General features: G+C 47.2%; 1 protein-coding gene across 1 annotated transcript in view; it reads left to right on the top strand.

The window, feature by feature from the left end:
• The window catches only part of TTC7B (tetratricopeptide repeat domain 7B), a 159,847-nt gene extending 143,510 nt beyond the window's left edge, over positions 1–16,337 (top strand). Inside the window, 3 exon segments of the mRNA XM_056546155.1 lie at positions 2,422–2,562; positions 12,379–12,581; positions 14,533–16,337. Coding sequence (XP_056402130.1) covers positions 2,422–2,562; positions 12,379–12,581; positions 14,533–14,754 — 566 coding nt within the window. The 3' untranslated portion in view covers positions 14,755–16,337.
• The last annotated feature ends 5,967 nt before the right edge of the window (positions 16,338–22,304 follow it).

The following is a 22,304-nucleotide window of genomic DNA, read 5'->3' as shown; positions in this document are numbered from 1 at the left end:
GCATGCTGGAAGTTGTAGTTTTGCAACAGCTGGAGGCGCCCTGGTTGGGAAACACTGCTATAGACTCACTGGGGCAGGTGACAGGCTTTGGGGGACCAGGTTAATTTCTATATTGGGCCTTGGAGTGGCTGCCCCCTATAATGACCCCCCACACTTGGCTTCTCCTAAATCAGGGTACAGGCTGCACTGGTCCCCTCCTCCCCCTTCATACAAAAGACACGACCTCATGTATCTCGTCCCAGGGAGTCATATTTAACCTCCGCGCTGATTTTACCTGATAACTGCGACATTTCTCAGACTGGATCACTTTTCTTAAGGGATCTGGACCACCAGTGTGAGGGGCAGCACCTCAAAGATTAAGGGGCAAACAGTGTGCAGAATCCAGGGGGGACCCCGCAGTGCAGCATCCTGGGTGGGGGAGCGAGGTGCAGTGTCTGGGGGGGGGGGGGGACATCAGGGTGCAGTGTCTGGGGGGGGGACATCAGGGTGCAGTGTCTAGGGAGGGACATCAGGGTGCACTGTCTAGGGGGGGACATCAGGGTGCAGTGTCTAGGGGGGGGACATCAGGGTGCAGTGTCTAGGGGAGTGACATCAGGGTGCAGTGTCTAGGGGAGGGACATCAGGGTGCAGTGTCTAGGGGAGGGACATCAGGGTGCAGTGTCTAGGGAGGGTCCCCAGGGTGCAGTGCCTAGGGGGGGACATCAGGATGCAGTGTCTAGGGGGGGACATCAGGGTGCAGTGTCTAGGGAGGGACATCAGGGTGCAGTGTCTAGGGAGGGACATCAGGGTGCAGTGTCTAGGGAGGGACATCAGGGTGCAGTGTCTAGGGGAGGGACATCAGGGTGCAGTGTCTAGGGGAGGGACATCAGGGTGCAGTGTCTAGGGAGGGACATCAGGATGCAGTGTCTAGGGGGGGACATCAGGGTGCAGTGTCTAGGGAGGGACATCAGGGCGCAGTGTCTAGGGGGGGACATCAGGGTGCAGTGTCTAGGGGGGGACATCAGGGTGCAGTGTCTAGGGAGGGACATCAGGGTGCAGTGTCTAGGGGGGGACATCGGGGTGCAGTGTCTAGGGAGGGACATCGGGGTGCAGTGTCTAGGGAGGGACATCGGGGGGCAGTGTCTAGGGAGGGGCATCAGGGGGCAGTGTCTGGGGAGGGGCATCGGGGGGCAGTGTCTGGGGAGGGGCATCGGGGGGCAGTGTCTGGGGAGGGGCATCAGGGGGCAGTGTCTGGGGAGGGGCATCAGGGGGCAGTGTCTGGGGAGGGGCATCAGGGGGCAGTGTCTGGGGAGGGGCATCAGGGGGCAGTGTCTGGGGAGGGGCATCAGGGGGCAGTGTCTGGGGAGGGACATCAGGGTGCAGTGTCTAGGGGAGGGACCCCCGGGGTGCACTGTCTAGGGGAGGGACCCCCGGGGTGCACTGTCTAGGGGAGGGACCCCCGGGGTGCACTGTCTAGGGGAGGGACCCCCGGGGTGCACTGTCTAGGGGAGGGACCCCCGGGGTGCACTGTCTAGGGGAGGGACCCCCGGGGTGCACTGTCTAGGGGAGGGACCCCCGGGGTGCACTGTCTAGGGGAGGGACCCCCGGGGTGCACTGTCTAGGGGAGGGACCCCCGGGGTGCACTGTCTAGGGGAGGGACCCCCGGGGTGCACTGTCTAGGGGAGGGACCCCCGGGGTGCACTGTCTAGGGGAGGGACCCCCGGGGTGCACTGTCTAGGGGAGGGACTCCCGGGGTGCCCTGTCTAGGGGAGGGACCCCCGGGGTGCAGTGTCTAGGGGAGGGACCCCCGGGGTGCAGTGTCTAGGGGAGGGACCCCCGGGGTGCACTGTCTAGGGGAGGGACCCCCGGGGTGCACTGTCTAGGGGAGGGACCCCCGGGGTGCACTGTCTAGGGGAGGGACCCCGGGGTGCCCTGTCTAGGGGAGGGACCCCCGGGGTGCACTGTCTAGGGGAGGGACCCCCGGGGTGCACTGTCTAGGGGAGGGACCCCCGGGGTGCCCTGTCTAAGGGAGGGACCCCCAGGATGCACTGTCTAGGGGAGGGATCTTGGCCGCAGAAGGGACCTGACGCTGCAGACGTGAAGGGGCTGTAGGTTTTTTCAGATAGTTGGAATAGTTAATATAATAAATGAGAACTGGGTATAAAGGTGTAAGATGCCCCTATGACAACCCCTCCTGGCTTATTAGGAGCAGACATCAGGGTGAGGACATTGATGACTGCAGTGCGGAGAATAAGATGGTGACCGCTGGGCGTCTCCTCCCGGTCCTCAGGTAATGGCGCGGCGCTCAGGTTGCTCTTGCACGATGGCGGCCTCACGCCTGTGTATGTCCAGCACTGGCCGAGTCACTGCACGCAGTGCGGACACTGGATACCCGGTCTAGAATGGCGTCCGGCGCTGACTTCTCTCCTTTCACCATCGCAGGTTCCGTCCACGCCACGTCCATTGCAGCGTCACGTGTGGAGCAGGCGCTCTCCGAAGTGGCCTCCTCTCTGCAGAGCAGTGCCCCAAAGCAAGGCCCGCTGCACCCCTGGATGACCTTGGCGCAGATCTGGCTTCATGCAGGTAACGTGTGTCCGTGTATAATCCGTCCCGCACCAGGGATACCGCCATAGCAGCCGCAGTGTTTCCCTGGGCATGCTGGGAGTTGTAGTTTTGCAACAGCTGAAGACACCCTGGTTAGGAAACACTGCTCTAGAGACATTTCATAAGATTTTGATCCGTCAGGGTCTCAGTGGGAACGGCGGTCCGGGCATGCTGGGAGTTGTAGTTTTACAACAGCTGCAGACACACTGTTTGGAAAACACTGCTCTAGTGCAGTGTTCGTTCCACAACTACAACTCCCAGCATGTTCTTAGTCTGCATGTGGTTCCCACTGTGCAGTTCTCAAGCAGCTGCAAAACTACAACTCCCATCATCCCACAGACCTCTCTCCTGTCCTGCGTTCACACTTGTACATTGTAACGCATCCTCAGCAGCATGTGAGCCAGGCCTCAGCTTTTGACTGCAAACAAGAACGTTCCCATTCAGTGACAGCAAGTAGAGGAATTAAAAACAAAGTGGATTGGCATGCTGGGAGTTGTAGTTTTGCAACAGCTGGAGGCACCCTGGTTTGTAACCACTGCTGTATATATTGATTTACCAGCAGAATGGAAATGTACAGATCACTAGGGCCATGTTCATACGGCTGAAATTCTGCATTGATGTGGAATTCCGCTTCCGCATTAATCTGGCCGCAATTCCGCATCTATGCGGAAATTCTGCAGAATTCCGCATAAAATCTGCATTTCGCGGAGAAAGGAAAGTCCCATTGACTTCAATAGGCTTCCAAAGCTAAATTCTGCACAAATATAAGACATGGCGTATATTTTTGCAGAATTCCGAATTTTAGCTGCGGAATGTCTGCAGCGAAAATAATTGTGTAAACGGGATTGCGGGATCCCATTGAAGTTAATCGGCGATAACATGCAGAATTTCCATGCGGATTTCAGTGCGGATGTTCTGCCGTGTGAGCATAGCCTAATTGCTGCAGGTCTCTTGCAGTGAGAACCCTTAAATGAACAGCGCCCCCTCCGGTCTGTTTAGTTAGGTCAGTGTTAGCTGCAGGTTGCTGTAAAACTTTTGCATCAATTAAAAAAAATTAGACGCAACAAATCTACAACATGTGAACAGGGTCTTATAGAAACCTAGAAGGTGTCGGCAGATGAGAACCATTTGGCCCAATAATCTGAATCCTATCAATAGTCCCTGGCCCTATTTTATATGAAGGATAGCCTTATACCTATCCCTATCTTATATGAAGGAGCCTTATGCCTATCCCTATCTTATATGAAGGATAGTCTTATACCTATCTCTATCTTATATGAAGGATAGTCTTATACCTATCTCTATCTTATATGAAGGATAGTCTTATGCCTATCTCTATCTTATATGAAGGATAGCCTTATACCTATCCCTATCTTATATGAAGGATAGCCTTATACCTATCTCTATCTTATATGAAGGATAGTCTTATACCTATCTCTATCTTATATGAAGGATAGCCTTATGCCTATCCCTATCTTATATGAAGGATAGCCTTATACCTATCTCTATCTTATATGAAGGATAGTCTTATACCTATCTCTATCTTATATGAAGGATAGTCTTATGCCTATCTCTATCTTATATGAAGGATAGCCTTATACCTATCCCTATCTTATATGAAGGATAGCCTTATACCTATCTCTATCTTATATGAAGGATAGTCTTATACCTATCTCTATCTTATATGAAGGATAGCCTTATGCCTATCCCTATCTTATATGAAGGATAGCCTTATACCTATCTCTATCTTATATGAAGGATAGTCTTATACCTATCTCTATCTTATATGAAGGATAGTCTTATACCTATCTCTATCTTATATGAAGGATAGTCTTATACCTATCTCTATCTTATTTGAAGGATAGCCTTATACCTATCCTATCTTATGGGATGACATTGCTCTGTTTCCAAGATCGATCAGGAACCAACCTATAAGTGATGTCCATGAACAGGACCTCCATCTTGTGGCGGCCCCGGTGGGCACCCGAGGGTGATGTCATGTCTGTCCTCCCTGGCGGTCGCCTTATAGCGCGTCCAGGAGCTGCAGCTTTTCCGTAGAGCCGCTGTAATTCCATCGTCCCTGGGTGAAACCATGATGACGAGGACGAAAGGGCAGGAGGTTGTTGTGCGCTATGAAGGATAGCCTTATACCTATCTCTATCTTATATGAAGGATAGTCTTATACCTATCTCTATCTTATATGAAGGATAACCTTATACCTATCTCTATCTTATATGAAGGATATCCTTATACCTATCCCTATCTTATATGAAGGATAGCCTTATGCCTATCCCTATCTTATATGAAGGATAGCCTTATACCTATCTCTATCTTATATGAAGGATAGTCTTATACCTATCTCTATCTTATATGAAGGATAGTCTTATACCTATCTCTATCTTATATGAAGGATAGTCTTATACCTATCTCTATCTTATATGAAGGATAGCCTTATACCTATCTCTATCTTATATGGAGGATGACATTGCTCTGTTTCCAAGATCGATCAGGAACCAACCTATAAGTGATGTCCATGAACAGGACCTCCATCTTGTGGCGGCCCCGGTGGGCACCCGAGGGTGATGTCATGTCTGTCCTCCCTGGCGGTCGCCTTATAGCGCGTCCAGGAGCCGCAGCTTTTCCGTAGAGCCGCTGTAATTCCATCGTCCCTGGGTGAAACCATGATGATGAGGACGAAAGGGCAGGAGGTTGTTGTGCGCTAAAGAGTCGGCAGGTGAAATTCCAGCCGGCCCGGGGAAGTCTCCTATCACTGTATCCCAACAGATGTCTGTCAGTGGAACAAGGTCACACTCACCGAGGATTAGTCACCGAGAACCGCCATTAAAGGGACGGCGGCGTCCAGTCATGTGACCCCCATCAGCTTAGGAAAAGAAGTTCGGCAACTGTGTAATATACTTTATTAATTCCTCTGCTTGCTGTCACTGAATGGGAACGTTATTGTTTGCAGTCAAAAGCTGAGGCCTGGCTCACACGCTGCTGAGGATGCGTTATAGTGTGCAAGTGTGAACGCAGGACAGGAGAGAGGTCTGTGGGATGATGGGAGTTGTAGTTTTGCAGCTGCTTGAGAACTGCACAGTGGGAACCACATGCAGACTGTAAGAACATGCTGGGAGTTGTAGTTGTGCAACAACTGGAACACTGCACTAGAGCAGTGTTTTCCAAGCAGTGTGTCTCCAGCTGTTGTAAAACTACAACTCCCAGCATGCCCGGACAGCCGTTGGCACTGAGACCCTGATGGATCAAAATCTTATGACATGTCTCTAGAGCAGTGTTGCCTAACCAGGGTGTCTTCAGCTGTTGTAAAACTACAACTCCCAGCATGCCCGGACAGCCATTGGTACTGAGACCCCGACGGATTAAAATCTTATGACCTGTCTCTAGGGCAGTGTTTCCTAACCAGTGTGTCTTCAGCTGTTGCAAAACTACAACTACCAGCATGCCCGGACAGCTGTTGGCTGTCCGGGCATGCTGGGAGTTGTAGTTTTGCAACAGCTGGAGAAAAACTGTTTCAAAAACACTGGTACGACCTGTGGGTCTCCAGCTGTTTAAAAACTACAACTCCCAGCATGTTTTCATAGCAACTGCAGTGTTCCAGTTGTTGCCCAACTACAACTCCCATCATGTTCTTAAAGTCTGCATGATTCTGCTGGGAGTTGTAGTTTTGTCAACACCTGGAGGCTCACTGTTTGGAGACCACTACCCTAGAGTTACGCCCCAATGTGCACTGTTATATCAGCTCTATATAGGGGCAGTTGAAGTTACAAAACTACAACTCCCAGCATGCCCAGTTAGCCGTTGGCTGTCCGGACATGCAGGGAGTTGTAGTCTTGCAACAGCTGAAGGCACCCTGATTGGAAAACACTGCATTTGAGGTTTCTTGCGCATTTCACAGTGCGGTTTACTTCTAACCAGGGTGCCTCCAGCTGTTGAAAAACTACAACTCCCAGCATGCCCGGACAGAGGCCGTCCGGGCTTGCTAGTAGTGTTAGTTTTGCAACAGCTGTAGGCACCCTGATTGGGAAACACTGTCACAATGTATGGACATAATCTTTAGGGTTGGTTCGGTTGACTCCCTGCTCTAGGCTGGATGTAATTGTAGCAAACCCTCAGCTGTGTGAGCAGAACAGATCTCAGCACAGAGGGGTGAGCAGGGGCCACGTCACATGACACATCCAGCAGCCGCCGGGGATCCTCTGAGCGCGTTCGCCCGTGGACGGCCGTATTGTCTCTAGGATCTGGCCGTCTGGCGGCCTCGCCGCAATCACGGGGGAGGTTTGGCGTGGCGGGTTATTAAAGGTGCAGACGCCTGATACCAACTCATCAGGAGATAGATGACAAATTGAGATCAGCGAGCGCGCAGATCCCCTTACAGCCAGCGCACCAGGCGTTAGCGGGCGTCTATTATTCATCAGGTGACCCCGGGGCCCGATAACATTACCAGATGATAGCGCTCAGCAGACAAAGCGCAGGACGCTGCCAGGAGCGCCACCGGAGACCCATCGCAGAGGCGATTACAGGGCGCCAGTTAGTGTGGGCGCCTGACACCCGCTCGTCTGCATATGGTCACTTAAAGGAGCCGCGCCAGGAATAAGTGGTCACGTGACTTGTCCTGATAATGCAGATATAACGTTCTGCTGGATGTGAAAGCATGCTGGGAGTTGTAGTTCTGAAACTGCTTGAGAGCTGCACAGAGGGAACCACATGATGGGAGTTGTAGTTGTGCAACAGGAACTCTGCACCACAGCAGTCTTTTCCAAATGAAACTACAACTCCCAGCATGCCCGGACAGCTGTTGGCATTGAGACCCTGACGGATCAAAATCTTATGACACGTCTCTAGGACAGTGTTTCCTAATCAGGGTGTCTCCAGCTGTTGTAAAACTACAACTCCCAGCATGCCCGGACAGCCGTTGGCACTGAGACCCTGACTGATCCAAATCTTATGACACGTCTCTAGGACAGTGTTTCCTAACCAGGGTGTCTTCAGCTGTTGTAAAACTACAACTCCCAGCATGCCCGGACAGCCGTTGGCGGTTCGGGCATGCTGGGAGTTGTAGTTTTGCAACAGCTGTAGTCACACTATTTGGAAAACACTGGTACGACCTGTGGGTCTCCAGCTGTTTAAAAACTACAACTCCCAGCATGTTTTGATAGCAAAAGCAGTGTTCCAGTTGTTGCACAACCACAACTCCCATCATGTTCTTACAGTCTGCATGATTCTGCTGGGAGTTGTAGTTTTGCAACACCTGGAGGCTCACTGTTTGGAGACCACTACCCTAGAGTTACGCCCCAATGTGCACTGTTATATCAGCTCTATATAGGGGCAGTTGTAGTTGCAAAACTACAACTCCCAGCATGCCCGGACAGAACATGTTTTGCCATTCAGGATTCAGGGTAAGCTGGGTGTATTTGCAGACGTCGTACAATACCCGCTCTGTTCTGCCTGAAGAGCTGGAGGATTGTTGTGTGCGGATCCCTATCTACACCAGACCTTATCGGAATGTGCGTGATGCGGCGTTCACAGGCGAGGGGCCGGCGCTGTCACGTTCTCCCAACATGACGACTGCGCCGGATCCGATCACCGCGGTCAAAAGATATTTAACGTTCTACATTTTCCCTGCGGCCCAAAACATCAGATAATTCTACTACTTCCGACCTATAATCGTCATGTGACCAAGAATCCTCCAGATAAGATCAGTATGTATTAACCCTGTGTACACCAAGATGGGGATAAACAAGAGGAGATATATATAGCAGTATTATAGTAGTTATATTCTTGTATATAGGAGCAGTATTATAGTAGTTATATTCTTGTATATCGGGGCAGTATTATAGTAGTTATATTCTTGTATGTAGGAGCAGTATTATAGTAGTTATATTCTTGTATATAGGAGGCAGTATTATAGTAGTTATATTCTTGTATATAGGAGCAGTATTATAGTAGTTATATTCTTGTATATAGGAGCAGTATTATAGTAGTTATATTCTTGTATATAGGAGCAGTATTATAGTAGTTATATTCTTGTATATCGGGGCAGTATTATAGTAGTTATATTCTTGTATGTAGGAGCAGTATTATAGTAGTTATATTCTTGTATATAGGAGGCAGTATTATAGTAGTTATATTCTTGTATATAGGAGCAGTATTATAGTAGTTATATTCTTGTATATAGGAGGCAGTATTATAGTAGTTATATTCTTGTATATAGGAGCAGTATTATAGTAGTTATATTCTTGTATATAGGAGCAGTATTATAGTAGTTATATTCTTGTATTTTGGAGCAGTATTATAGTAGTTATATTCTTGTATATAGGAGCAGTATTATAGTAGTTATATTCTTGTATATGAGGCAGTATTATAGTAGTTATATTCTTGTATATAGGGGGCAGTATTATAGTAGTTATATTCTTGTATATAGGAGCAGTATTATAGTAGATATATTCTTGTATATAGGAGCAGTATTATAGTAGTTATATTCTTGTATATAGGAGCAGTATTATAGTAGTTATATTCTTGTATATAGGAGCAGTATTATAGTAGTTATATTCTTGTATATAGGAGCAGTATTATAGTAGTTATATTCTTGTATATAGGAGCAGTATTATAGTAGTTATATTCTTGTATATAGGAGCAGTATTATAGTAGTTATATTCTTGTATATAGGAGCAGTATTATAGTAGTTATATTCCTGTATATATGGGACAGTATTATAGTAGTTATATTCTTGTATATAGGAGCAGTATTATAGTAGTTATATTCTTGTATATAGGAGCAGTATTATAGTAGTTATATTCTTGTATATAGGAGCAGTATTATAGTAGTTATATTCTTGTATATAGGAGCAGTATTATAGTAGTTATATTCCTGTATATAGGGGACAGTATTATAGTAGTTATATTCTTGTATATAGGAGCAGTATTATAGTAGTTATATTCTTGTATATAGGAGCAGTATTATAGTAGTTATATTCTTGTATATAGGAGCAGTATTATAGTAGTTATATTCTTGTATATAGGAGCAGTATTATAGTAGTTATATTCTTGTATATAGGAGCAGTATTATAGTAGTTATATTCTTGTATATAGGAGCAGTATTATAGTAGTTGTATTCTTGTATATAGGAGCAGTATTATAGTAGTTATATTCTTGTATATAGGAGCAGTATTATAGTAGTTGTATTCTTGTATATAGGGGCAGTATTATAGTAGTTCTATTCTTGTATATAGGAGCAGTATTATAGCAGTTCTATTCTTGTATATAGGAGGCAGTATTATAGTAGTTATATTCTTGTATATAGGAGCAGTATTATAGTAGTTATATTCTTGTATATAGGGGCAGTATTATAGTAGTTATATTCTTGTATATAGGAGCAGTATTATAGTAGTTATATTCTTGTATATAGCAGCAGTATTATAGTAGTTATATTCTTGTATATAGGAGCAGTATTATAGTAGTTATATTCTTGTATATAGGAGGCAGTATTATAGCAGTTATATTCTTGTATATAGGAGCAGTATTATAGTAGTTATATTCTTGTATATAGGAGGCAGTATTGTAGTTATAGACATGTATATAGGAGACATATTGTAGTAGTTTAGCAGTATTGTGCTCATCTTGCAGTTTTCATATTGCTCAGCAGGAGGCAACACTGAACTTTGCTGTGAGGACGATCTGGTAAATCCTCCTATTTTCCTTGTGACTCAGGGATGTTGGATCAGTAGTATTGATGATGATGATGATAAGCGGGGTGTGTTCTCTGGGTGGATTGCTCTTGCCTCCAGCTTCTTATAGGGGCCCCCAGCCTGGCACTCCTCCTCCTCCTCTCTCTGACTGGCATCCTGCTGTGATACAGAGGGTTAATTGAGGACGGAGGCTCAGAGGCGCTCTCTCTTTTTGTGTCTGCCTAGGACGCTCTTCTCTTATGAAGGCACAGCGCCATACAACCAGCGGCAGCAGACGTGTCCTCCTTGTGTGTTGTTCCCTGTGCCAGGGTCCGGCCGCACGGACATTAATCAGTGTTTGATCATCGCTGCCCCCGGCACAAAGCTGCAGCCTGTGATTTCATGTGTGAGGTGATGGGAGCTGCAGAGCTCGGACTCCTGGGCATCCCCCTCCTCTCAAAGAGGAAGAAAACTGCAGATCATGTGTAAAAGTAAATTGCATTTCTTAACTATCACGATGAGGATTTGGTTAAGCTGCAGTTTCCAGCCTAGAGATACATGGGCTGTAATGGGTATTAGTCTATGTAGCTGTGGGATAATTCAGTACCCATTACATTACATGGGTACTGTCAGATACAAAAACTACATCTTGGCAAAACAATAGTCTTTCTAATATACTACTTTAAAAAAAAAATCAAGAAAACTGCCATTGAAAATCCCACCACTAGGGGTCCCCATACCTCTTGGGACACTGATGAGTCCCACAGCAGCATGAGGGTGTCCACGGGTCATAGACGAGAGATGGCTGGGTGACAAGGCTGCGGGAGGAACACAGGCTGCAGAAACACTGCCGTAAATGAGTTTTGCAAAACATGTGCCTCCAGCTGTTGCAAAACCTACAACTCCAAAAATGCCTGGACAGTCAAAGGATGTTGGGCATGCTGGGAATTGTAGTTTTGCAAAAGCTGAAGGCAACACTGCTGTAAATATAAAAAGTTATCCAAACACTGTACCTCCAACTATTCCAAAACTACAAGTCCCAGCATTACAGGACTGCCTAAGGATGACACACATGAATGACATAGGAAGATGCAAGTTATACACTCACCATATTGTCTTTGGTGGTAGAGTACAGGCACTCTCCAATAATCATTGTGTGTGTACAGCATAAATCTAGAGATGAAAGGGTTACAGAGCAGGGCTCCCAGGCTCCCGAGCAGTGAGTCAGCAGAGTGAGAGAGAGGGGGGAAGTAATCACAGTGCAGGCAAGAGAAGGACACGCCCCTCCCTTTGAGACAATTGGAAGACAGTGAGCAGCTGTAATGAAATACAGGTGATAGAGACTTAAAAATGACATGTACAGGATCAGGATGAGGTACTGAGTAACATAGAACAGTTTAATTTTTTGGGGGGTCTGACAGGAACGCTTTAAGTTAGAACTATTTAAAGGGGTACTCCGGTGCAAACCTTTTTCTTTTCTTTTTTTAATCAACTGGTGCCAGAAAGTTAAACAGATTTGTAAATGATTTCTATTAAAAAAATCTTAATCCTTCCGATACTTATTAGCTGCTGAATACTACAGAGGAAATTATTTTCCTTTTGGAACACAGAGCTCTCTGCTGACATCACGAGCACAGTGCTCTGTACTGACCTCTCTGTCCATTTTAGGAACTGTCCAGAGCAGCATATGTTTGCTATGGGGATTTTCTCCTACTCTGGACAGTTCCTAAAATGGACAGAGATGTCAGCAGAGAGCTCTGTGTTCCATAAAGAAAATTATTTCCTCTGTAGTATTCAACAGCTAATAAGTACTGGAAGGATTAAGATTTTTTAATAGAAGTAATTTACAAATCTGTTTAACTTTCTGGCACCAGTTGATTAAAAAAATAATAATAATAAGTTTGCACCGGAGTACCCCTTTAAGCATTTCCCTATAATATACTCAAAGGTAAACACAATGATATGCGCATAATGCATTCTTTTGGGTGCAGCGCACACATGCATACTGATGGTTTCCAGGGGACACATCGGACGCTTGTGATACTTTATGGTGGGATTTTGGTGCCGCACAGTGCGTATTGCCTATTTGCCATGTTGTCGTTGTGTCTTCACAGCGGAGGTGTACATCGGTATAGGGAAACCGTCAGAAGCCATGGCCTGTATCCAGGAGGCGGCCAATCTGTTCCCCATGTCCCACAATGTGCTCTACATGAGAGGTCAGGTGTCTGAGCTGAGAGGGAACATCGACGAGGCCAAAAGATGGTATGAAGAGGCGCTGTCCATCAGCCCCACCCACGTCAAGAGCATGCAGAGGCTGGTGAGTGCCAACAGGGGCCACACAAGACCCATCCTGGGGCCAGACCGCCGGTAGTGTCCGCCAATGAGTCCTGTTCACGGTGTAAGTGAATGAATTGTGCAGGTAAATCACAGACGCCATGTCCCCCAAGATGAGTGTGCATCATCTCCAGAGCTGCCCCTTGTGCAGTAATCTTCAGCCATTGCTTTGTCTGGATCCGGGGTGCAGCCCCCTCCCCCGCTGCGCTCCCGCCGTGTCGGCTGGGATTATGGTAATGATATAACAGAGGCGCCTTGTTATACCCCGTGTTCTGCGCTGCTCAGCTGAGATTTCCTTATTATTCCCAGGACATCTTGTCAGACATCACAGCAGGGAGGATCCTCTAGTGTGTAGGATTCTGGCATGTGTTAGTGTAGTCTTTCCCACCCAGGGTGCCTCCAGCTGTTGCAAAACGACACCTCCCAGCTTGCCCGGACAGCCAACGGCTGTCCGGGCATGCTGGGAGTTGTAGTTTTGGAACAGCTTTGCTACCTACCTACTTAGCTAGATATTTACTTAAAGGGGTACTCCGGTGAAAAACTTTTTTTTTTTTTTTTTTTTTTTAAATCAACTGGTGCCAGAAAGTTAAACAGATTTGTAAATTACTTCTATTAAAAAATCTTAATCCTTCCTGTACTTATTAGCTGCTGAATACTACAGTGGAAATTCTTTTCTTTTCGAAATACAGAGCTCTCTGCTGACATCACGAGCACAGTGCTCTCTGCTGACATCTCTGTCCATTTTAGGAACTGTCCAGAGTAGGAGAAAATCCCCATAGCAAACATATGCTGCTCTGGACAGTTCCTAAAATGGACGGAGAGGTCAGTAGAGAGCACTGTGGTCATGATGTCAGCAGAGAGCACTGTGTTCCAAAAGGAAAATAATTTCCTCTGTAGTATTCAGCAGCTAATAAGTACTGGAAGGATTACGATTTTTTAATAGAAGTAATTTACAAATCTGTTTAACTTTCTGAACCAGTTGATTTAAAAAATAAAATAGTTTTTCACCGGAGTACCCCTTTAACTAATTATTTACCTACCTATCTATGTATGTAACTAGCTGCCCTACCTATCTACATATCTACTTACCTGGCTACCTACCTACATAGCTACCTACTTATCCAGCTAGCTAACTACCCACATATTTACCTACCTGTTTATTTGCTTACCTAGCAACTTATGTATCTAGTTACCTACCTACTTATATCACTGCATATGAAGTTTATAATGATAGATTGCTGGGAGTTGTAGTTGCCACACTGGTTAGTCCGAGCATGCTGGGTGTTGTAGTTTTGCTGCTGGAGGCACCCTCGTTGGGAAACACTGTGTTGGTGGATTTGCACACCCTGTTGGCCCCTCAGATCTATAGGCCCAGATGAATCCCTCTGTAGCAGTGTTCTCCAGCTGTTGCAAAACTAAAACTCCCAGCATGCTCTGAGATACCTTAACCCAGTGTTTCTCAACCCATGTGCCTCCAGCTGTTGCAAAACTACAACTTTTACCGTTCCCAGACAGCCGGGACTATTGTAGTTTTGCAGTTATTGTGGAGCCACAAGTTGGTGGAACATTGTGCTGTACGATTCCTAAAGCCCTCAAGGGGGCGCTCTTGTAAATCACAATCTGGCCAGGTGTTCGTATTGTCATTCAGAATCCGGTCAGGTCCGTAGACCGTCCGGTTTTATAGTCTTGTCTTTTTTTTGGGTCTGGGCCACCATTAACACTATCCGATTGAGTCTGGGCCACCATTAACACTATCCGATTGGGTCACCCAGCTTTCCTGGATTTTTCTGTAACCATATTGGAGCAGAGGATGTAAGGCTGCACAGTCAGGCCGATCGACTCTTCAAGGATATGGAAAAGCTGGGTGACAGCCTCTCTGTTCGTTGTCATGGCCGCCTCTACTGACTATAACCCTGTTCTCTTTCCTGTTTCAGAGTCTGATCCTCCATCATCATGGCCGCTACAGCCTGGCGGAAAAAATCCTCCGGGACGCGGTACAGGTGAACTCCACGGCTCACGAGGTGTGGAACAGTCTGGGGGAAGTGCTGCAGGAGCAGGGGAACGATGACGCCGCCACCGAGTGCTTCCTGACCGCGCTGGAGCTGGAGGCGAGCAGTCCCATCGTCCCATTCACCATCATCCCCAGGGTCCTGTGATGAAGAGTCCGAGGGGAGGGGCCAGCGTCAGTCCAGTCCTGCTTCAGCGCTACAATCATCACCACATCAAAATGCCGCAGACACGGTCTGCTTTTCGTGTTGTCCCCCGCGCGCGCGGGGGGGGGGGGGGGGGGTTGTGGGTGGCGGGCGACGTCTGTGTCGTGTAAATTCTGTGAACAATCGACCAGTGATCTGTGAAACCTCTTATGTTAACACTGGGTTATGATTCAGGGAAAAAAAGATGGCGGCTGCGGGCGAATGCGCACGTCTTAAACAGCTCTGTGGCCTTTTAGGGTGATCTATACACCGCCATATGTCATCCTGTCAGACTGTAGCGAGCCTGGCAGTTGTAATGAACTCCACATTTGCTGATGGACTGCGCCATTTTCCTTCCCGATTTATGTAAATTGCACGCACATACCATTAGGCCGACCCCGCCATATAAGTGGCACTCCGGTTCAAGTTGCCGTAAGATTTGTTCTATGCCGCCACATTTTGTGCCACAGTGACGACTGTTTAATAAGCGTATTGTTTGACCAATATGTTCTTTACGGAGAATCTGGGACCTGACTAGAGGGAAGCACCATACGACACCATGACACGATTATCGCCAAATTCACGAAATAAAAGTGCCAAAGACCTGTCGGGAATTACGTCAGGTCATGTCTTGGCATGGAAGCCGATAAGTCGCACGTTGCGGACTCTGTTAATGGGGCAACATTGTATGCTTCTTGTTATAAAATGGCGGTTTGTGTAGAAACGGGTGTTGCCGCCATCCTGTGTGAAGATAATGTGGTTGCCCATAGCAACCCTTTTTAACCTACACTTGAGGTTACCATAGCAACCAATAATATCAGTACATTAATTTAATAGGGCCCTGAAGCAACCAATAAAATGTCACCTTTTATTTTCTCTACCAGGCTTCCTTCAGCTGTTGCAAAACTACAACTCCCAGCATGCCCGGACAGCCAAAGGCTGTCCGGGCATGCTGGGAGTTGTAGTTTTGCCACAGCTGGAGGCATACTGGTTGAGAAACACTGTTTTAACCAATACAAGAGGATACCATAGTAACCAGTCAGATCAGTCCATCGACCAATCAGATTATTAGCTTCGCTTTCTAACACAAATGTAAGCTGGAATCTGATTGGTTGCTATGCACAGGTCACAGAATGAAAGCAACAAGCTGATTGGTTGCCATGGACAGCTCTGGTGCAGGTTAGAGGTCAGGAATCTGGTTTCTAAGGGCAACAGCTCCATCTTGGTCATCTGCTGTCTGTGCTGGGATTATACTATATATTTAAACTCCGCCCCCTCTACTGCCGCCATTCCCCTCCCCCTCCTCGTCATGGCTGCCATCATGTCAGTAGCCCTAGAAATCGCTATATTACCAGAGATTTATTTTTTGCCTGTTACGAAATGACACGGAAATCTTTGTTCTATTTAAGTTTCTTTGTTTTTTTGTTTTTTTTATGTGGGTTCAGAGATTATTTATGGAAACGTAGAAGACGCTCAGGCGGCGACATTCTTCATGTTACTACGGAGATTTACGGATGACAATGTCAATAAAATCATTTTTAAAGGAAGCTTTGTGTTTTATGTCGTGATTTCTAGGAACCATTAAATGGCGCCGCGCCAAAACCCTTAAGGGATCATCAATAATTATCAGTTTTTCTTTTGCAGTTTTCCCGTTCCCTGCCTGCAGTGTAAAGAATGGCGCTTTTTCTTTCCAGTTGTCCTGACTATAGGTTTTACGTGTGGGGAGGCTATAAATCTGTAGGTTGTATGTCGTCTCACCTTATGATATCATGTGCGCCATTTAAATAACCGGGCAGTTTAACACCACCCAAACCCCCCCAATCATGTGACCACATTTCATAAATTTTTTAATTTACATTATATCTGGAGAATTCACACAGATCATTCAATGCGTCATTGTATTAGAGCTTGTTGCGCCAATTTATGCTTGTATTGTAGCTGCTGACCACATGGTGGGGGAGGGGGGGATCCTGTGTTCGGCGCCATCGTGTGTGTCCCCTCTGGGGGTGTTCAGTATGGCGTCCGCCCACGCACTGACCTACATTTCCTGCACACGGTGAGCTTTTATTAATGAACATACGGTGCGTTATCCTGGGCAAGCGGCGGCGCAGCTGAATCACAGATATATAGGTCTGGGCTACAGAGGATTCCCGACAGAGATGTCGAACAAACCAGGAGGAAATGGGGCGCGATAAATCCGATGCATTATCCAGCGTCCGTCCCAGTCTCCGCTTTACATGACTGATGGAGAGCGAGGCCCCCCTGCTCGCTGGACGCCGCCCTCATGTTAAATAGAGCGGACGTTAGCAGTTATTGTTGTGCGCAGAAATCTCCATTATATCGGTGGCGGTGGGGTCTCAGGCCGCGGTATGTCAGGCGCATTGAGCAACTCTCAGCATGCTGGGACTTGTAGTTTTGCAACATGCAGAGGTCCACAGGCTGGAGACCATTGCCCTACACAATGTGATGTCATTGTGACCTCCTCAGTAGTTGGGGGGGGGGGGGGTGTATGGCTTTGTCCGGTGTGATGTCATCAGCGGTGACCTTATCAGTAGTTGGGGGGGGGGGTGTATGGCTTCGTCCGGTGTGATGTCATCAGCGGTGACCTTATCAGTAGTTGGGGGGGGGGGTGTATGGCTTCGTCCGGTGTGATGTCATCAGCGGTGACCTTATCAGTAGTTGGGGGGGGGGGTATAGCTTTGTGACCTTGCCTTTACTAGGGGAGTTATGGCTTTGTTCTATGTGATGTCATTGTCTGTGACCTTTGTCAGTACTTAAGATGTTATGGATTTCTGGTGTGAGGTCATCGGCTGTGACCTCATCATTAGTAGGGGGATTATGGCTTTGTGTGATGTCATCGCCTATGACCTCATTATTATCACTAGTTTGGGGGGGGGACATTATGGCCTGTGACATCATCAGTAGTTGGGGGTTATAACTTTCTGTTGTGATGTCATGGCCTGTGCCATTATCAGTAGTTGGGGGTTATGACATTGTCCAGTGTGATGTCATCACCTGTAACATAATCAGTAGTTGGGGGGTTATGGCTTTGTCTGGTGTGATGTCTTGACCTCTGACCTCATTATCAGTGGAGGGGTTTGTCCGTTGTGATGTCATCGGATGTAACATAAGTAGTAGTAGGGGGAATTACGGCTTTGTCTGGTGTGATGTCATCATCTGTAGTTGGGGGGCTTATGGCCTTGGCTATTGGGGACCCTCTTGGGGTGAGGACCCGGTTACTCTTCTCCTATAACAATGGCAGCTGCGTTCTTTCCATCCGTGGTTCCTCGTTCCTGGAGTCGCACAGGTCGGGTCGGTTGTGGTCAGATGTGATGGAATATTCATGGCGCCACTTGTCAGATCTTCCTCGGAGGCGCACTTCTGCCGCATCATGGCATCCATCAAAAAAAAAACCTCTCCAGCGTGGAGGAAGAAATGTTTGATGCGATTTATAGACAGAATTATCCATGTGGACTTCACAGGCCGCTCTGATCTCATCAAAGATCCTCAGCCCATCTCCCGGGATGGCGGCGCCCTGAATATTTCATGCGGAGAATTTATCTGAAAGGTGAATTCCTTCAAAGGAGCCAACGGGAAATACAAAGCTGAATGGGAAGAATGGCGGAGGACGCCGCGGAGCTGGGGGTGGGGAGTGTTACATAGTGGAAGGAGAGGATTAACCCAGCAGCACAAAGTATTTAAGGAGCTGAATAACTTCATTTTATTATGGTCACAAATACGATAGTAACGTGCAAAGTAAAACCAGGGCCCACAGCAGCACACAGTATTTCAGGAGAGGTGTGTGCTGATCTTATGGGAGGTAAAGGACTGTGGAAGGATCAGGGTACTCAGCAGCACAGAGTATTTCAGGAGAGGTGTGTGCTGATCTATGGGAGGTAAAGGACTGTGGAAGGATCAGGGTACTCAGCAGCACAGAGTATTTCAGGAGAGGTGTGTGCTGATCTATGGAGGTAAAGGACTGGAAGGATCAGGGTATTCAGCAGCACAGAGTATTTCAGGAGAGGTGTGTGCTGATCTATAGGAGGTAAAGGACTGGAAGGATCAGGGTATTCAGCAGCACAGAGTATTTCAGGAGAGGAGTGTGCTGATCTATAGGAGGTAAAGGACTGTGGAAGGATCAGGGTACTCAGCAGCACAGAGTATTTCAGGAGAGGTGTGTGCTGATCTATGGGAGGTAAAGGACTGTGGAAGGATCAGGGTATTCAGCAACACACAGTATTTCAGGAGAGGAGTGTGCTGATCTATGGGAGGTAAAGGACTGTGGAAGGATCAGGGTATTCAGCAGCACAGAGTATTTCAGGAGAGGTGTGTGCTGATCTATGGGAGGTAAAGGACTGTGGAAGGATCAGGGTATTCAGCAGCACAGAGTATTTCAGGAGAGGAGTGTGCTGATCTATAGGAGGTAAAGGACTGGAAGGATCAGGGTATTCAGCAGCACAGAGTATTTCAGGAGAGGTGTGTGCTGATCTTATGGGAGGTAAAGGACTGTGGAAGGATCAGGGTATTCAGCAACACACAGTATTTCAGGAGAGGTGTGTGCTGATCTATAGGAGGTAAAGGACTGGAAGGATCAGGGTATTCAGCAGCACAGTATTTCAGGAGAGGTGTGCGCTGATCTATAGGAGGTAAAGGACTGTGGAAGGATCAGGGCCCACAGCAGCACAGAGTATTTCAGGAGAGGTGTGTGCTGATCTATAGGAGGTAAAGGACTGGAAGGATCAGGGTATTCAGCAACACACAGTATTTCAGGAGAGGAGTGTGCTGATCTATAGGAGGTAAAGGACTGGAAGGATCAGGGTATTCAGCAGCACAGAGTATTTCAGGAGAGGTGTGTGCTGATCATGGGAGGTAAAGGACAGTGGAAGGATCAGGGTATTCAGCAACACACAGTATTTCAGGAGAGGTGTGTGCTGATCTATAGGAGGTAAAGGACTGGAAGGATCAGGGTATTCAGCAGCACAGTATTTCAGGAGAGGTGTGCGCTGATCTATGGGAGGTAAAGGACTGTGGAAGGATCAGGGCCCACAGCAGCACAGAGTATTTCAGGAGAGGTGTGTGCTGATCTATAGGAGGTAAAGGACTGGAAGGATCAGGGTATTCAGCAGCACAAAGTATTTCAGGAGAGGTGTGCGCTGATCTATGGGAGGTAAAGGACTGTGGAAGGATCGGGGTATTCAGCAGCACAGAGTATTTCAGGAGAGGTGTGTGCTGATCTTATGGGAGGTAAAGGACTGTGGAATGATCAGGGCCCACAGCAGCACAGAGTATTTCAGGAGAGGTGTGCTGATCTATGGGAGGTAAAGGACTGTGGAAGGGTCAGGGTATTCAGCAGCACAAAGTATTTCAGGAGAGGTGTGTGCTGATCTATGGAGGTAAAGGACTGTGGAAGGATCGGGGTATTCAGCAGCACAGAGTATTTCAGGAGAGGTGTGTGCTGATCTATGGGAGGTAAAGGACTGTGGAAGGATCAGGGTATTCAGCAGCACAGAGTATTTCAGGAGAGGTGTGTGCTGATCTATGGGAGGTAAAGGACTGTGGAAGGATCAGGGTATTCAGCAGCACAGAGTATTTCAGGAGAGGTGTGTGCTGATCTATGGGAGGTAAAGGACTGTGGAAGGATCAGGGTATTCAGCAGCACAGAGTATTTCAGGAGAGGTGTGTGCTGATCTATGGGAGGATACAAATCTGTGTTTTCCAAACAGTGTTTCTCCAGCTGTTTCACAACTACAACTCCATGTTAAGAGTTGTGGTTTCGCAACAGCTGGAGGCACACGGTTTGGAAAACACGGCTATAGATAGAGAGGTCATTTACACATGTGGCTGTAACCAACAGCTCAGCGGGTCTTTATGATGTTGGGATGTTCAGCCCCCCCCCCCCCCCCAGCAGCACAGAGTATTTCAGTAGAGGATGGTTCCACTTTACATCCTACCGAAATGCTATAGCGTATAATTAGTCCATACAGTATGTGACTGCGGAGGACTGTGGAGCCGCCTCCTCCTCCAGACGTCACCATCAATAAACCACCTCCTGGCTCAATGGAAAGCTGAATGTTGCGGCTTCCGCCCGGTTTTATTTCTGTTCTCCCCGTGTGACCTGTAATCGATCGGTTTCCCGTGAGCGTCTCAATAAAGCAGCAGCGGATGCCAATATGTGACGAATGGCGACAATCTGCAGAGGAGCGACGCTCTGCTGACCTACACTAATACATTGTGTCATATTGTATGTTGTCATTGTATATGGCGCGGTAATACTAGAAGAACAAGCTATGGCGCTATTATTTTTGCATAAAGATTTCAGGCGTAGCATTTATTATGGAGCTATGCAGCCCCCACATTCACATCATGGAATTACTATAAAAAGAAGAGGCACTGAGTGTACCCAAGAACATCCCGTAGGCCAGTGTTTTCCAAACAGTGTGCCTCCAGCTGTTGCAAGACTACAACTCCCAGCATGCCTGGACATCCTTTGTTAAGCTGCGGCAACAACCTCTGCACCCCATATAGCAGTGTAGGATATATTTTATATAGACCTCTACACCCCATATATTGGTGTTTCTAACCTTTGGGTCTCCAGCTGTTGCAAATACATAGAACAGTGTAGGATACATTGTATATAGACCCTATACAGCAGTGTTCTTTCACCTACCTAAACCACAACGCCCATCGTGCCCTGATGTATTGCCTCTGTATACAATGTAATGAATACTGCGACATGAAGTGCGGCAGATAAACACTGCTATATAGGGTGCAGAGATTATGGTTGCACCTTTAAATAGATCTTTCTAATGTACTTTAATAAAAAAAAATGAAGTTTTTTGTTTTATTTGTGTTTAACAAAGCTGCCACTAGGTGTCTCCCTACTTGTCCAGAGCACATTTCCCCCCATCTCTTCCACAGACTTTGGACTCCTGCTGGCCTAACTGAAGTCCAAAATTAGGAAATGCTGAGGGGGGGGGGGGTGCGGCCTTATCCAATCATAGCTCTTCTCACACTGAACTGCTCTGGGCTGTATGCTGTATGTAGCAGAGTGAGGGAGGAAGTTCTCCCCTCTATGGCTTCAGATGATGTCACGCCTGCTGGGGAACGCCCCTTCCCAGTCTGTGAATCTGACTGAGACTGAGCAGAAAATACAGAACAATATCAATGTAGAAAACTAAATAATAATAAAATTAAAGACAGGGGGAGGTTTATCATGATGGGGGCAGTGACCTGGGAGGATTATACAATTTAAGAAAATCATGAGGTACTCTTTAAGCAAGGGATAGCAGGGCATGATGGGGGTTGTGGTTTTGCAACAGGAGCACCATAGGTAAAGAAAGGTCTATATACAATGTATCCTACACTGGAATATGTGCTTGCAACAGCTGAAGACCCACAGGTTAGGTAACACCAAGGGGTGTAGCAGTTGTGGTTGTACCTTGGCAAAAGCAGTCAGGACATTATGGGAGTTGTAGTTTTGCAACAGCTGGAGGGCCACTGGTTGGGGAAGAGGC

The sequence above is a fragment of the Hyla sarda genome, chromosome 11 (assembly GCF_029499605.1).
Source record: "Hyla sarda isolate aHylSar1 chromosome 11, aHylSar1.hap1, whole genome shotgun sequence".
NCBI classification, from domain to species: Eukaryota; Metazoa; Chordata; class Amphibia; order Anura; family Hylidae; genus Hyla; species Hyla sarda.
Note: the sequence above shows the minus strand (reverse complement) of the source record. Positions and strands in the feature narration are given on the sequence as shown.